General features: G+C 45.8%; 1 protein-coding gene across 1 annotated transcript in view; it reads right to left on the reverse strand.

Annotated features, from left to right (window-relative positions):
- Positions 1-1251: 1251 nt before the first annotated feature.
- BNIP5 (BCL2 interacting protein 5) overlaps positions 1252-14861 on the reverse strand; it is a 16968-nt gene continuing 3358 nt past the window's right edge. Inside the window, exons 3-11 of the mRNA XM_042780748.1 lie at positions 13087-13149; positions 12592-12832; positions 11198-11326; positions 8999-9060; positions 8439-8673; positions 6152-6283; positions 5211-5275; positions 3390-3683; positions 1252-1287 (exon numbers count right to left, since the gene is read on the reverse strand). Coding sequence (XP_042636682.1) covers positions 1252-1287; positions 3390-3683; positions 5211-5275; positions 6152-6283; positions 8439-8673; positions 8999-9060; positions 11198-11326; positions 12592-12832; positions 13087-13149 — 1257 coding nt within the window. The remainder of the gene's footprint in view (positions 1288-3389; positions 3684-5210; positions 5276-6151; positions 6284-8438; positions 8674-8998; positions 9061-11197; positions 11327-12591; positions 12833-13086; positions 13150-14861) is intronic.

The raw sequence follows: 14861 nt of genomic DNA on the forward strand, positions 1-14861 counted from the left end.
CCTACTTGAACCCTTCTCCCATTTCCTGAAATCTATCCAGACTGTAGTTACAATAAGAAAAACAACATGCATGGAACTCTTTCACATCCATTTTCTCATTGGCTCCATGAGTTTGTCCATGGGAGAGATGTGTGGCATCGGCTCCATTTCTCTGGTTGACTTATATAGGACACAGATTAGGAAGGATTCCAAGAGACCATCTAACCCATGAGTGCCCAGTCTATAAGGTTCCTCATCTGGAGACTGCAGACTTTCTGGGAGGCACCTGTAAGTCCATATGGTCACTGAGCACTGGTGGCCAACTGACTGCATGATGTCAGATGTACATAGATACACATCTGCTTAGATGTATGTGGTTGTTCTGGTGAAAGATTAAAACTGATTTTTTTTAATTGAGAACTGTTTTTAACGTCTGGAAAAATGTCAACAGGTCTTCCATATGATAATGGACATATTTTTAGCCCCTGTGGATCAAGAGAATATGTGTTGACAGGAAAAGATTAAGGAGTTAGTAACTCTCTTAAATGAAGGTAAAAACCAGGAGGCTTGCCCAAGGACACATAAGTCAGCACTAGGTTTGGCCACAGAACATAAGGGTCCTGACTCCTGGTCCAGGTGCTCATGCCCAATACCTGTCAAAGTAGCTCCCCCATTTCTCCCCTAGCCCCCGACTTAGAGATGCAACCACAGATTGCACAATTCCAATTGAGGACCAAGGCATACCAGGGGACGCCTGACAGATTTGCCTGGATCTCAAGAGAGCTCCCCTTGACTGATTCATTCATTCATTTGGTGAGGCCCTGAAGATTGCTTTCAGCTCAGTGGGGTATATTTAGCTACAGAGTGAAAGTACTCACTACCTGTCTTTACAGAGATTTCCATAGCATAGAGCCATAAGGGATCTGATGGGTCTAGGTCAGCCTGGAATCTAAGGTCTGGAGAGGGGATGATGAGTCATGTGCAAGGTCTTGTAGCAAGTTTGTGGATGGTTTAGCAGGTGGAGCCCTGGTCTCCTAACTCCCTGTGCTCCTTTTCCCAAACACAGCCTCTAGCTTCATGAAAGAATGCTTTGCGCTTTCTCAGTCCCAATAAATCCACAATGGTGTATGGACATAGAATGTTTGTCCCCTCTAATCTTCAGTCAAGTCAATGAAGCACTGGATTGGGGCATCAGGAAGCATCTTCAGGGTCTTGGCTAACACTGCCAATTGACTGGCTAGTTCAAGGAAATTTGGGTCCGGGTCACAGCTTTCAATCTGGACTTTGGCTCTCAGAACTCACAATGTTCTAGAAGGAGAAAAAGAACATAAATTTTTGCCATAGCCCTATTGCTTGTAGATCCCTTGTAAGCTGGCCCACAGCCAGAGCTTCAGCCTAAACCTTCCTCTACTCTGGTAACAACAGATTTACCATCCCATCAACATGTCACACTAGCTCCCATCTCTGGCTCATATAGTCCCTCCTGCCTACAGTGCTCTTAGTCCTTTCTTCCCATCTAAAGCCTCCCGATCCTCCAAGGTCAAAATGAGTTCCTCCCATCTCCCCAAATCCTTCCAGAACCAACTTGCTTTGTTGATTTCAGTTATCACTCATTTGGCATTTAATTGCTATTTAATTATGTCATTGGTAAATATTTTGTCTTTTGCACTAGCATATGAAGTGTTCAAAGGCAGGACCTTCCACAGAAACTAGTAGCACCTTTTACTCTTAGGCACAGAGGAGGCTATCCATAACGACTGGTTGAGTGAATGAATGGTTAGTAAAACCAGAGATGGAGTTGAGGTTACTGAAGATATCAGAACTGATATTTCTGTAATATCTTTTACAAAGAACTCAGATCACTCCATAGCAATTACCTAACCCAACCTAGAGAATAAATAGATCCATTCTCCAGAAGACATTGAGGCAGATAAAGAGAGGTCTGAGGTCATGTGACTCCCCACCAGGAAAACAAGCCACATGAAGCAACGTACTGGATTGACGAGGTACAACTACCATGAAGTAAGACCAGCCTTCTCAAGAGCCTTATCAAATGACTTCTAAAAGTAATTCCAGGCAAGGAAGACAGAAGCGTTTTACAGTAAAAAGCTGGTTTCCTAGGGGAAACTTTCAATGTAGAAGTTCTGTCATGTTTGCTCAACACCAACAAGCAGAATGTTTTATTCCTTTAAAGTCACACCTTCATTCATTCAGTGGCTTCTACACTGTTGATCTGATCAGATGTCTATTAGCACGTCATCTTAAGTAAATTTGAAAAGGGTGGAGAGAATCGGCTCATCTGGGTCCACCAGAAAACATGAAAACTCAAGAATTTTTTTTTTTTTTTAAATTAGTGGTAAATATTATCTCAAAAGGGAAAGATTCCAGCTTTTAGGGCAAGAGGGGCTATTAGGAAACACAAAATCAATTAGAACTGTGAGGGTGATGGCAGGGAAAGGCTATTCCTCAGTCAACCAAGGGAAAGGTCAGTGAATAACCACCTCCTGGAAGCTCCCAGAATCAAACAGCCCCCAGAGCTTTCTCCTCTACCTCAACCATCCCTGAGTTGATATATAACCTTTTCTCTGTGTGGTAGTTAAGGTTATATGTCAATGTGGCTGGGCAGCTGGTTGTAGTTATTCCCCATGGTGAGACTGGTAATTAACTCCATGATGGAATCTGCTGGAGCAGCTGTGGGCTGCTTCCAGTATATAAGAAACAACTTTGAGGAAGGTCTCCTGTGTATGGCATGCTTGGACACTGTGTAGCTGAGTCGTTGTTCAGCAGCCTGCCATGTCATCTGCCAGTCTTTGGACTGTTAATGGACTTGAATCAATGGCCTGCCAGGTGGTTTGGTAACACCAGGACTGTGCCTTTTTACTTGTCAACCTTGAGTTTGTCAGCCTCAGCAACCAGCAACTGCCTGAGTGAAGAAAAGCCTCCAGCTTCAGTGGGCCGGAAGCAGGTGGCAGAGCTAAAGCCCAAGGTCAAAGGACTTTCACCCAGCCCCTAGAGCCTAGCACTTTGAATTTAGACTTTGAATGTCCCAAATTACAAAACTTTGATATTTACTTTTTATGACAGTCTGGAAGTGGGAAGCCAAGCCACCAAACCCATGAAATAATAAGAGGGCAAACTGAGATGGTTGCCAGTCCACAATTTCATACTGATATCAAAGAGTATGAAAATGTGTACACAACTGGAGAGCAGAGCCAAATCAAGAAGATGCTAATTATGGAGTAAAGCCAGTGAGGGTTTTGGAAAATACAGATCACTGTGGTTTAGAATGGTCTCAGAAGGCCTCACTGAGGGAGTGGCATCTGAGTTGGGTAAGAAGGGGAGAGGAGGGAAGAGGACTGTAAGGAGATCCCACTTGAGGACAACCATGAGCCTGTTGTCACTTGTCCCACATTGCCACTGTCATTCCCTCCCTTCCTCACCTGCTGGGCCTTCCTGTATGGAAACTGGACATAAGCATGCCGGCTGTAGTGGCCTCTTAGGCCCATGAGGATGTGGACAGTGTGACTATTGTTGCCAGCAAATACATTAGCCAAGCCAGCAGCAAACTGGTAGTGTCTCTCATCGAAGTTTCTGTCAGGCTCAGCGGGGTGGGCCTCCTGGCTCTGCAGGTTTGCTGCCAGCTTTCTGAGGGAGGAGTCGGAGAGCTTGTAAAAAAACCTTTTAAAGCTGGGGTGCCGCTTGATCTGGAAACAGAAATGAAGAATGGGGATCAGCACTGCTGGCAGGTAGTCCCCTCCCAGCTGGTGCCCCTCCCCTAACTCCATGCAGCCAGGCCAAGTGCCTCATTGTCCTGGAATGAGCTCCCCTTGTTAAATTCCTCCACCATCCCTAGCCTCTCAGACTGTCTTCTGCAAGGTCCATCTTAAAGCAGCAGGACAAAGTAAAGGAAAGAAGTGCAGGTCTTGGAGTTCAGACAACTAATGCATAAAATCACATTTAGTAGCTGAGCCTCTGTGGTTTGTCTGTAAAATGGGGATCAGCATATCTCCCAGTGTTGTCTGAATCAACTCAGGGTAACCCCATGTGTGTCAGAGTAGAACTGTGCTCCGTAGGATTTTCAGTGGCTGATTCTCCTGAAGCAGATGGCCAGACCTATCTCCCAGGATCCTCTGAGTAGGTTTGAACCACCAACCTTTTGGTTAGTAGCCAAAACACTGCTTAACTGTTTGCAGCACCCAGGGTTGTTGGTGGGTCGGATTAAGTGACATCGTTTACGTAAACTCTTGGGCAGAAAGTATATGAATTTTAGTTTCTACCCTAAGTCTCCTCCAGCAAACTCTTTGCTCTTAACACTTAAATGTCTCAGGTTGGGTTTCCTCAGAAGCAGACTGAAGGCAAGGCCTTGGGTATATGCAGTTTATTTGGAAAGTGGTCCCAGGAAGCATTGATGGGGAAAAGGAGATGTAGGACAAGGATGGGAAAACAGCCCACCCAGGGTAGCAACTGGAGCCTAATCCCGCCAGGACTCGGGGAGCCAAAGTAGAATACACTCCTCAGAGATATCCCTCCCAAGGGGCAAGGGAGCTGGGGTATTTACATACCAACTCCCATCAGTCATTGATTGATGGCTACTCATGGGGAGATGGCAGGAGGTGTAATTCCTATCTCTACCAAGTGGCTGGCAAAATGTCTCGGAAGCCAATCCTCAGGCAACAAAAGGCAGATGCTGCAGATGGAAGCTGGGCTGGTGTGCAGTAAAGTGCACTGACACTGATTACTCATCTATGACCTGCACGCATTCCTGACACATCTTCAGGTGTCATTTATGTTTGTCTCACCAAGTAGATTGTGAGTTCTTCAAGGACCGAGAATCTTCTCTTATAGGCTATTTAGCAGGGGAGGAAAAGCCACGAGCTTGAAAGAATTGGAAGCCATATAAATAAAAGTGTGTGTCCAAGAAAGAAGGCAAAAGGGAGACAGCAGAGGACGTGATCAGAGGATGCCATGGGATGCGTTAAGTCTTTTAAACTAACATTCATCTTATCTACAACATATCTGGCATTTTCTACACATGTACTGAACTTTGTCAAGTAGGTATGTAATCCTCATTTTGTAAAAAAAAAAAAAGAAGCAGCAGTAGCTGAGGCTCAGAGAGGTTAAGGGACACATCAAGTCACCCGGAGATGCAGAGATGGGCATTGAACTCAGTTCTCAGTTGTGGGTTGACAAGGCCTCCAGGGTTGGCTTGGGAAGATCTGAGTGGTCCTCACCTGTTCTCCCAACTGGCCATCCACGTCTTGAAGAAGAGCCACCAGCTTCTGGATGATCAGCTCTTCTAAGGAAAATCAAGAAGGATTGAGAGGCCATTGACTAGATGATCCCTAATTTCCTCCCAATAAAAGTTCTACAAGCACACATCTATAGATCAAAGACAGTATTTTATCTCTAAAACAGGGCCCACAGATTAGTTGTGAAGATGAAGAAAAATCTTCTCCTAAACTAGGGTTGGGGCATGAGAGTTTTGTTCGGGTTTACTTAATAGAAACAGAATGGATCTTTGTGTTTATCTGCCAGGCCCAACCCATAGCCACATTCAGCTCCACTTGACAGATAGAGAGACTGGGGCTTTATCTAGTTGGAATCAGGAGCAGCAGGTCAGAATGCAGGGAGGGGAAACCCACAGCTACGTGTGCAGCAGGAACAGACCATTGACCTGGGTGGTGAGTTGCGTTATAAATATTCAGAAATTCTGTGAACCAGTTGTTAAATTATTGGCAGCTTGAAATAGGCCATGGTGGCAATATTTACACCACAGAAGTCTGCAAACTCTACAAATCAGGACTTTTTTTTTTTTTTTTTTCCTGTAGATCCTGTTTCCCAGCACACCACTGGTTATGAGACACAGAGCAAGCCAGGAATTTAAAATGAAAAAACTCAATCAAACTAATAGATGACAGTGGGGTAGGGGGTGGAGGTCATGTTATAACACATAGAATAGACAGGTGTTCTCTACCTGAAAAGGCTCTCCACTTGCAACTTAGCCCAACTAACCCCAGTTTAAAGGCCAAGGCTGGCCACTCCTGTTCCAGAAGATATTGGTCAACTGCCTTCCCAAACTCCCACACATGCCTTGGATTCAGCCTGTGAAATTCCATGCAAATGAGAATCACCCAGGGGAGCTGTCCCAAGTGAGAGCAAGGGTGGTACTAACTAGATTCATAAGCTTCTTCCAGCTGAGGTTCTCCTTCTGGCTCGTGGCTTCTGCTCTGGGAAGGAGGATCTGGGGAGCCAACTGGTCCCCCTTCTGCAGGTGAGGGCTTCTGGAAATCAACGTCCTCCAAGTCTGAGGGCAAAAAGGAGTTGGTGTGAGTCTTAAATCCATAAACACACAGCCAAATCTGGGTTCTGACAAGAAACTGTTAGAAGGCATTGGCCCATTGCCAACAGCCATCTAAACACAATAATGAGTTTCTCCTCATCCAGAGTAAAGAAGAATGAAGAAAACCAAAGATGCATGGAAACAATTAGTCCAAGGAACTGGTAGACCATTTGATCTTCAGCCTATATGACCATGAGATCAAACAACTAGATGGTGCCTGGCTACCACTGTCAACCACTCAGAGGGGGACGGTGCAGGAGATCCCGGATAGAGTGGGAGAACAATGTGGAACAAAACTCAAAATCATAAAAAATAAAAAAAGACCAGGTTTGCTGGTCTGATAGAACCTGGTGAGACCCTTGAGATTATGCCCCCAGTTACCCTTCAGGTCTGTAATTGAACTCACTCCCATGGCTTCCAGCCAAACAATAGACAGGCATAAGGGGTGAACATTTACATCAGGTAGATACACTCATAGGAGCTCTGGTGGCATAGTGCCTAAGGCATTTGACTCCTAAGCAGAAGGCTGGGGGTTCAAACCCACCAACCACTCCTCAGAAGGAAGGTTGGGCAATCTAGTTCTGTAGTGATACTGTCTCAGAAACCAAAGGAGGGGTCACTATGAGTGGGATCTGACTCAAGGGCAGTGAGTTTGTTTGTTTGTTTGTTTGTTTAGATACACTCCTTAGAATGATCAATCATGAGAGAACAGAAGGGTAGTAATTGCACAGGGAGATAGCTCAGGGGGGCAGGAATATGTAGGAAAGAAGGACACAGGGAAGAGGTAACTACAGGGAAGAAGTGGGAAGAGAGCTGTTACATTGTGGGGAATTGCAGCTGTTGCCATAAAACAAAATGTGTATGAACTGCTGTGTGGAAAATGAACTTGCTCCATAAACTTTCACCCAAATCACAGTAAAAATTTTTAGAAAAGTCATTGGCCCAAGAGGGGTCCTGGTTTATCAGGCTCCTTCATGAATCCCCTTCCTCCTTGAACTAGTCTTGGGGGCATTCACAATGCTCTCTGTCCTCTCCAGAAATTGAATTCTTCTTTCTTCCACCAAACCCCTCTGCCTCCTTACGGTCTGGAAGCTGTGCGGTTAAGAAAACAAACAGTTGAGCCAACAGGCCCCACTGAGTGAACCCCATTCTCCTTTTATTCTGTGGGACTTTGCTGAGTCACTTAGCCTGTCTGAACCTCACTTTCTCCATCTGTCAAAAAGGAGTAATAAGACTGACTTCACACAGTCAACCATAGGAGTCAAAAGGGCAGATTTGCCCAGGGATTAAATGCTCAGAAGGCAGAAAGGTAGGAAAGAAAGACAAATGGAAACAGGAAACAAAGGGAGGAAGTGGGAAGAGTGCTGTACATTGTGGGGACTGCAATCAAGGTCATGAAACAAAATGTGTATGAATCCTTGAGTGGAAAAACCAATTTGCTCTGAAAACTTTCACCCAGATCACAATAATAATAATAATAATAAAAGATCTGACAGGGTTGTGAATGGATTAAGTGAAATAATGTAAGTGAAAGTGGAATATCATAAGCACCATATAAATGTCGAGCTCTGGTGGTGTAGTGCCTAAGGCATTTATTTGACTGCTAACCAGAAGGTTGACAGTTCAAACCCACCACCCACTCCGCAGAAGAAAGACTGGACAATCTACTTCTGTAAAGATTTACTACCTCAGAAACCCAAAGAAGATCACTATGAATTGACTCAATGACAGTGAGTTTGGTTCTTTTCTTGTATAAATGTCAGGGGATTCATTGTGTAGTCGTCCTCACACTTTGAGATAGTAAAAAATAGAGAGGTCCAGGCCGTATCCTACCCCAAGTCTCTGTATTTTTTATTAGCTTTCCAGGTTATTCTGATATGCTTAATAACCACTGATCCTACACCACATTTGTTTACGTGTATATATGTTAGGGGGGGATGTTGGGTGGAGTGGGTCCTTCCCTCCTCTCCACAGCCCTCCCTGACCTCCCCACACTGCTTAGAGCAGAAAACAAGTCAAGACTGAATATGACAAACAGTTGACCAACCCTTGCTCTAGAGGAAGCCTCTAGGACCAGAGGCAGCCTCTGAGTTACTATGGCAACACTGAGCCTGCTCACCAAGGCTGTTGGGGATGGAGGGCCGATGCCCACCAACACACAGGGGCAGAAAGCTGGGCCTCTTGGGCGGCCTGGCCTCCAGGCTGGAAACATCTGCAGCTCCCACTCTCTTGGGCTCCTTACAGCTATACTTCTTATGAGAAAAGGCTTTCCTGAAGCTGGACTTTGGGGATTTCTTCTTGAAGACGGGGGCTAGGTTTTCTAGAGCCATCTCTGGCTGCTGGGTTTGAAGTCTCTGTGGGGGATATGAAAGAAACTGCGTCAGGACCTCTAACCTTGAGATTATAGATAAGCTGGGGACGAGAAACCAGCATCCCCTGAACGGCAGACCCACTGAGAACTACAGGGTGTGGCTTACACAGAAAAGCAAGTGATACTCGGAGCTGGGGAAAGAGGTAGCCTGTGCCACGATTAGGGGAAGCTTCAGAAAGGAAGAGGGACAGGAGCTGAACTTTGGCAAGAAGTAGAAATGGCAGGGTAGGGTTAGGGTAGGTATTATGCCAGGCAGTGCGGGAGATGCCCATAGTGAGGATCAGAGCCTGCCTGTGGAATGCCCTCACCTTCTCTGCCCCTTGCTCTTCTGCATCTTGGAGTAGAGTGATGATCTTCTGGATGAACTTTTCTAAAAAAGATCAAAGTGGTTGTTTACATTTTAGTGCTTAGAAAGCTCTTCTATGTGGCAATCTTCATTTCCTAAGGCCCACTGGGCTCCCTGGGCAATTCTTAGAGTCAAGGCAGGACTTGTACCCAAACCCCTCCAGGATGCTAATGAGTTTGCTCAGGGGTGCCCTGAAGGCCAAGCTGACTTCCTAAGAACACACATTCACCTCCTCCTTCACCAGTGAGGGGCTCTGATGTGCCAGGTTAGATGTGCCTGGTTAGTGGTGAGTCAAACACCCCTGCCTCCAGGAGAAGACGCCCCCACGGCCCCTCACCTCATACCTCCCTTCTCTTCTAGGCATAACGAGGCCAGCCACTTGCCAGTGCCCCTTAAAGGCACATGTCCTATGAGATGCAAAACAAGGCCAAGTAGCTATGGAAGTTCAGAGGGGAAGAGGGTGGGAAGCTGCAGGTTTTTTTAAGTTTTTCAAACACACAGAACTGACAGTGATTATATGCTCCTCATCCTGGTTCCACCAATGATAAAAATAATAATAATGACACTAGCTGCCATTTGATAATCCATAAACACACAGCCAAATATGAGTTCCAGCAAGAAACTGTTAGAAGGCATTGGCCCAAGAGGGGTCCTGGTTTACCAGGCTTCTCCATGAATCCCCTTCCTCCTAGGACCAGCCTTGGAGGAGTTGACAGTGCTCTCTGTCCTCTCCAGAAATTGATTCTTCTTTCTTCCACCAAACCCCCATGGGCTACTCTGCCCTTCTAATCCTCTTTACTTTCTCTGAGGCTCTGCTTCTCAAGCTGGGCTACTTAACAATAATAAGAATAAGTGGCAGCTGTCCTGGTTACTTAGTGCCCCTCTGACAGAAGATACACCACAAATGGGATAGCTTTAACAAACAGGAGTTTATTCTCTTACAGTTTGGAGGCTGTAAGTCTAAGTTCAAAGTGCCAGGCTGTAGGGGCTGGGTGAAAGCCCCTCAACCTTGGGCTTCAGCTCTGCCTCCTGCTCCCAGCCCACTGGAGCTAGAGGATTTTCTTCACTCAGATAACTGCTGGCTACTGAGGCTGACAAGCCCAAGGTTCACAAGTAAAACGGCACAGTCCCAATGTTATTGAACCACACGGCAGGCCATTAATTCAAGTCCATTGAAAGTCCCAAGATTGGCAGAGCATGGCAGGCTGCTGAACAATGACACAGCTACACGCAAGGTGCAAGCATGCCATAAGCTAGAGACCACTGCAAAAGCTGTTTCTTATATATTGCAAGCAGACCATATCCCTAAAGCAACTACTGAGCTGCTTGTGGTAGTCTCACCATGGAGATGATTGCCAGTCTCATCATGGGAAATAACTACCACCCATTGCCCAGCCACTCAACCAGGCCCAGCCAAGCTGACACACAACCTTAACCACCACAGCAGCTAATATGTATTATCTACCAACAGGTACTGCTCTAAACACTTTGTAGGCATTAACTTATTTGTTCCTATTGTTAGGTGCTATCAAGTAGATTCCAACTCACAGCAACCTCATGTGACAGGGTAGAACTGCCCCATAGGGTTTTCTTGACTGTAATCTATGAAACCAGATCACCAGATGGTGGAGTTGCTGAGTGGGTTACCTTTCAGTTAGCAGCTGAGCACTTAACTATTGCACTACTGGGGCTCCTTTCAACTCATTCAGGGCCTCCAAATAATTTGAGAAAGTAGGTATTATCATTATCCCCATTTTACAGATGAGGAAACCAAGACTAGAGAGATGAAGTGACTGGTCCAAGTTCACACAGCTCCAAAGGGTCAGAGCTACATTTATACTCAAACCCTAAAGATCACCACCATCTCCTGAGCCCTTGCCGTGGACCAGTGCTTTCCTCGCATTACGTATGGCAGCCTCACCAAAGAGAGCGCTATGACCACTGCTGGTTTATAACCAAGGCTCAGGCAGGGGGTAACTAACAAGCAGTGTGGCTCAGGGTCTGAGCTCTGAGCCCTGTGCTGTCTCCCCAGCCTGCTGCACTCAGGGGGCAAGTCTGGGCAGGTCACTGCCCTCTCTGGCTCAGTTTCTCTTCTTCAAGGGGAGAGGTCAGGCTCAATGTTTTCTGAGGGACCACTGAAGAAAAGGCAAGGGGTACTGACTGGATTCCGAGGCTCTGTCCAGGTGTAACTCCTCGTCAGGTCCCTGGCTTCCTGCTTCTGTGGGGAGCTCTAAGGGACCCCTCACATCTGGAGACAGGGCTTCTTCAGGGACTTGAGGTTCTTCCAAGTCTGAGAGGCAAAATGAAATGTGGGTATGTTAACACAGGAGCTCTGATGATGCAGTGGTTAAAGCATTCAGCTGTTAACCCAAAGGTCAGCAGTTCCAACCCACCAGCCAATCCTCAGGAGAAATATGAGGCAGCCTTGGAAACCTGATGGGGCAGACTCTGCCCTATAGGGTTGCTGGAGTCCAAATAGACTGGATGGCAATCAGGGTTTTTTTGTTTGTTTATTTGTTTGGTTTTGTTTTTAACATCAGGTTGTTAACTAATGCCCAGATATTAGCCCAGACTCAAAGTGAGCATCATGGCTAATCACACCAGGGCCTTGCTGGTGGGTAAGGGTGGGACGGTCTGTTGGGCTGAGCTGAGTCTCTGATTTACTGACTACACCTGGCTCCCTTATCCCTCTGAACTTCCATAGCACTGGCTCTCCTTTCTCCCCTGGCTCTCCCATCGCTCTGCCTTTTTGCTTGATCTATAAGTGAATAGTAAATGTCTCCTTCATTGCATGAATCAATGAATCATGACCAGAATCCTCAGCATGAAAATCTCTCTCCTTGTGACCTTGAATTTCACCATTAGAGATTCATTCTTTGGTGTCAAACATTGCCTCCTTCCTTTTTAAAATGCAACCTGTTGGGTTGCTCCTTCCTGATTTCCAGGATGAAATAATTTATCTGATCCTTTCTCCCTCTAGCCCTGGTTCTGTCCTTGATGGGACATATGACCTTGAACACATTGTATTACCTCCCTGAGCCTGAGTTTCCCCATGCATAAAAGTGGGATAAAACAAGTACTTCACAAGGTGGCTGTAAGGACTGATTAAGATATAGAAATGCAGGCAGGTGTGTGGGTGTGTATATCTTATTTTACAGGTGAGGAAACAGAGGCATAGAGATGGGGAATGACACAGAAAGCACACCTCAGCATTCAGGCCTCCTGTCTTCCAAGCTCCAGTTCTTTCGTGTACACACACCCCTGACAGGATGTGGAAGCTGAGATGATGGACAGATAAGGATGGTTGGGTTTCTCTGAACACAATTTCCATCAGGGGGTTGCCTAGACTTTAGGGAGGTTTTGTGTGTGGTGGTGGGTTACTTGCTTATATCCAGTCCCTTCTCTCCTCCCCACAGCCCTCCCCACACCATTTGGGGCTGAATACAAACGTCAGAACTGGAATACAGCCTTATGATGGCTAACTCCAGCCCTGATGAAGATTCCAAAGCTGGAGGCAGCTGCAGTGTTGCTATGGCAACCACGGAGCCTGCTCACCAGTATTGCTGGAGGTGGAGGGCCGATGGCCACCAACACACAGGGGCAGAAAGCTGGGCCTCTTGGGCGGCCGGGCCTCCGTGCTGGAAACATTTGCAGCCCCCACTTTCTTGGGCTCCTCAGATCCATGTTTCTTATGAGAAAAGGCTCTCCTGAAACTGGACTTTTTCTCTTGGGATTTCTTCCTGGAGACTGGGGTTGCATTTTGAAGAACTACCCCAGGCTGCTGGCTTTGAAGTCTCTGTGGGGGATATTAGAGAAATTGAGTCAGGCTACTGAGCTGAGGAGAAAGGAAGGCTCCCTCAGGCCAAGTGCTACAGGGTGGTCCCAGGAGGCAACAGAGTTCAGAGCCCAGGAAGGACTGAGTTCTAAAATTGGGGGGATGAGAGGAGTGAGGGTACGGTGGAGGGCTTGAGCTAGGCCTGGAAGAACAGGTGGGGTTTGAGTTAGGAGGAGAGGCAGCGAGTCCCTGGGCTCTGTGGGTTTACTCCTCACCTGTTCTTCGAACTGGTCTCCCACTTTCTGGAGAAATTCCACTATCATCTGGATGATAGCATCCTCTAGAAGAAAGAGAATACACCTGATTAATCTTTCCAAATGCACAGATAAACAAAAAACAAACTCACCACCATGGAGTCTATTCGACTCATAGCAACCCCTCCTTGGGTTTCTGAGGCGGTATCTCTATGGAAGTAGATTGCCCAATCTTCCTTCCGAGTGGCTGTTGGGTTGGAACCACCAGCCTTCTGGTTAGCTGTCAAATGCCTTAGGCACTATGTCACCAGAGCTCCCGATGCACAGATAACTCTTTCTAAATGACAGTCTTGGACTTCTGAAATGAACTTGAGCCTTCAGAATTGGGTAAGGGTTTTCCTAAAACAGTTTCCCAGGTCACAGAAGGTAGAGAAGAGCACTACCCACACCTTGGGAATTGGTCCTTCTGAGAGAGGGTTGGAAGGCTTGAAGGATCCACAGGGAGAAGGTAATAAACCAAAGCATAAAATTTTATGCAGATTTCAAATCAGCCCTCTGGGCATTCAACTTGTGTACCATGATTTCCTCTGAACTTCACAAATCTCTCACTATCTGCTTTGGGCTTAGCAAGTTGTGTGACCTTGGGTAAATCTGTTAACCTCTCTGGGCCTCCATTTCTTCCCCCTGTGAAATGTGGATTACAAATTACCTCCCTGAAATGGCTGTAAGCCATCAAATAAGGGGCTGGATTTGGAAACACTTTGTAAGGCTGATCGTTCAATCTGCTAAATTCCAGTAGGAGAAACAGTGCAAACCTGGCCTAAGGAAGGTGGAGGACAGAAGGACACCACCAGCCTTGACTCAGAAACAGCCTGCCACCTTTGTGCTTCAACCACACTCTCAAGGTTTCACAGAGAATCCACAAACAGTAAAAATGATTTTCAGTCAACCTGCCCAAGGACGATATTCCCAGAATGACCTCTGCTAACTGCTAACTGATCGTTCACACAGAAAAAGGGGCAAACAATACTCACTGTTTGTTCCCAGGCTGACTGCAGTGGGTTTTTTTTTTTTTTTTTTTTTTAATCTTCTTTCCCTCCCTCACTTGCTCCTCCCTGCTAAATCCCTTTTGGCTTTTGCTCTTTGACACAGTCTACCAACTGACTCCCTCCCCATATGAGAAAATAATAAACATGTAAAATAAAGCAGCCTGCAAAATACTTACTAAATAGTTATTCTTTGGCAGACCCATAGCTGCTGCTCTGTCATATATCCTAAAAATATGCCCATTCTATACAGGGAATTAGATGAATAGGAAATAATTTTTCTAAAAAAAAAAAAAAAAGGAAACTTTTTATGATGATTTGGGTGAAATTTTACAAAGCTGATTCCTTTTACATTTAACAGTTCATAGATATTTTTGTTTTATGACACTGATTATATTCCTTGCAGTGTAGAAGCTCTCCTCCCAGGGGAATAATTATCACTGCTGCTAGGCTCAAGAGCGGTATTGTGGTTGTGTATAAGCAGGTCCTTAGTTTTTGGAGATGCATGCTTAAGCAGCTAGGGGTGAAGCCTCATTTTACTTTAAATTAGTTTAGCAACAAAATTTACACACATATGAAACAAATATAGCAGTGTATTTACATTGTTGAATCTAGGTATAAATATGAGTGTAAGCTGAAATATTGTTTCTACTTGTTGCTATGTGCCATGGAGTGGGACCCAACTCATAGCGACCCTCCTTGGGTTTCCGAGGCAGTATCACTATGGAAGTAGATTGCCCAACCTTCCTT

Source organism: Orycteropus afer, unplaced genomic scaffold, assembly GCF_000298275.1.
Source record: "Orycteropus afer afer isolate SDZICR_OR568_19922 unplaced genomic scaffold, OryAfe1.0 scaffold00059, whole genome shotgun sequence".
Lineage (NCBI taxonomy): Eukaryota > Metazoa > Chordata > Mammalia > Tubulidentata > Orycteropodidae > Orycteropus > Orycteropus afer.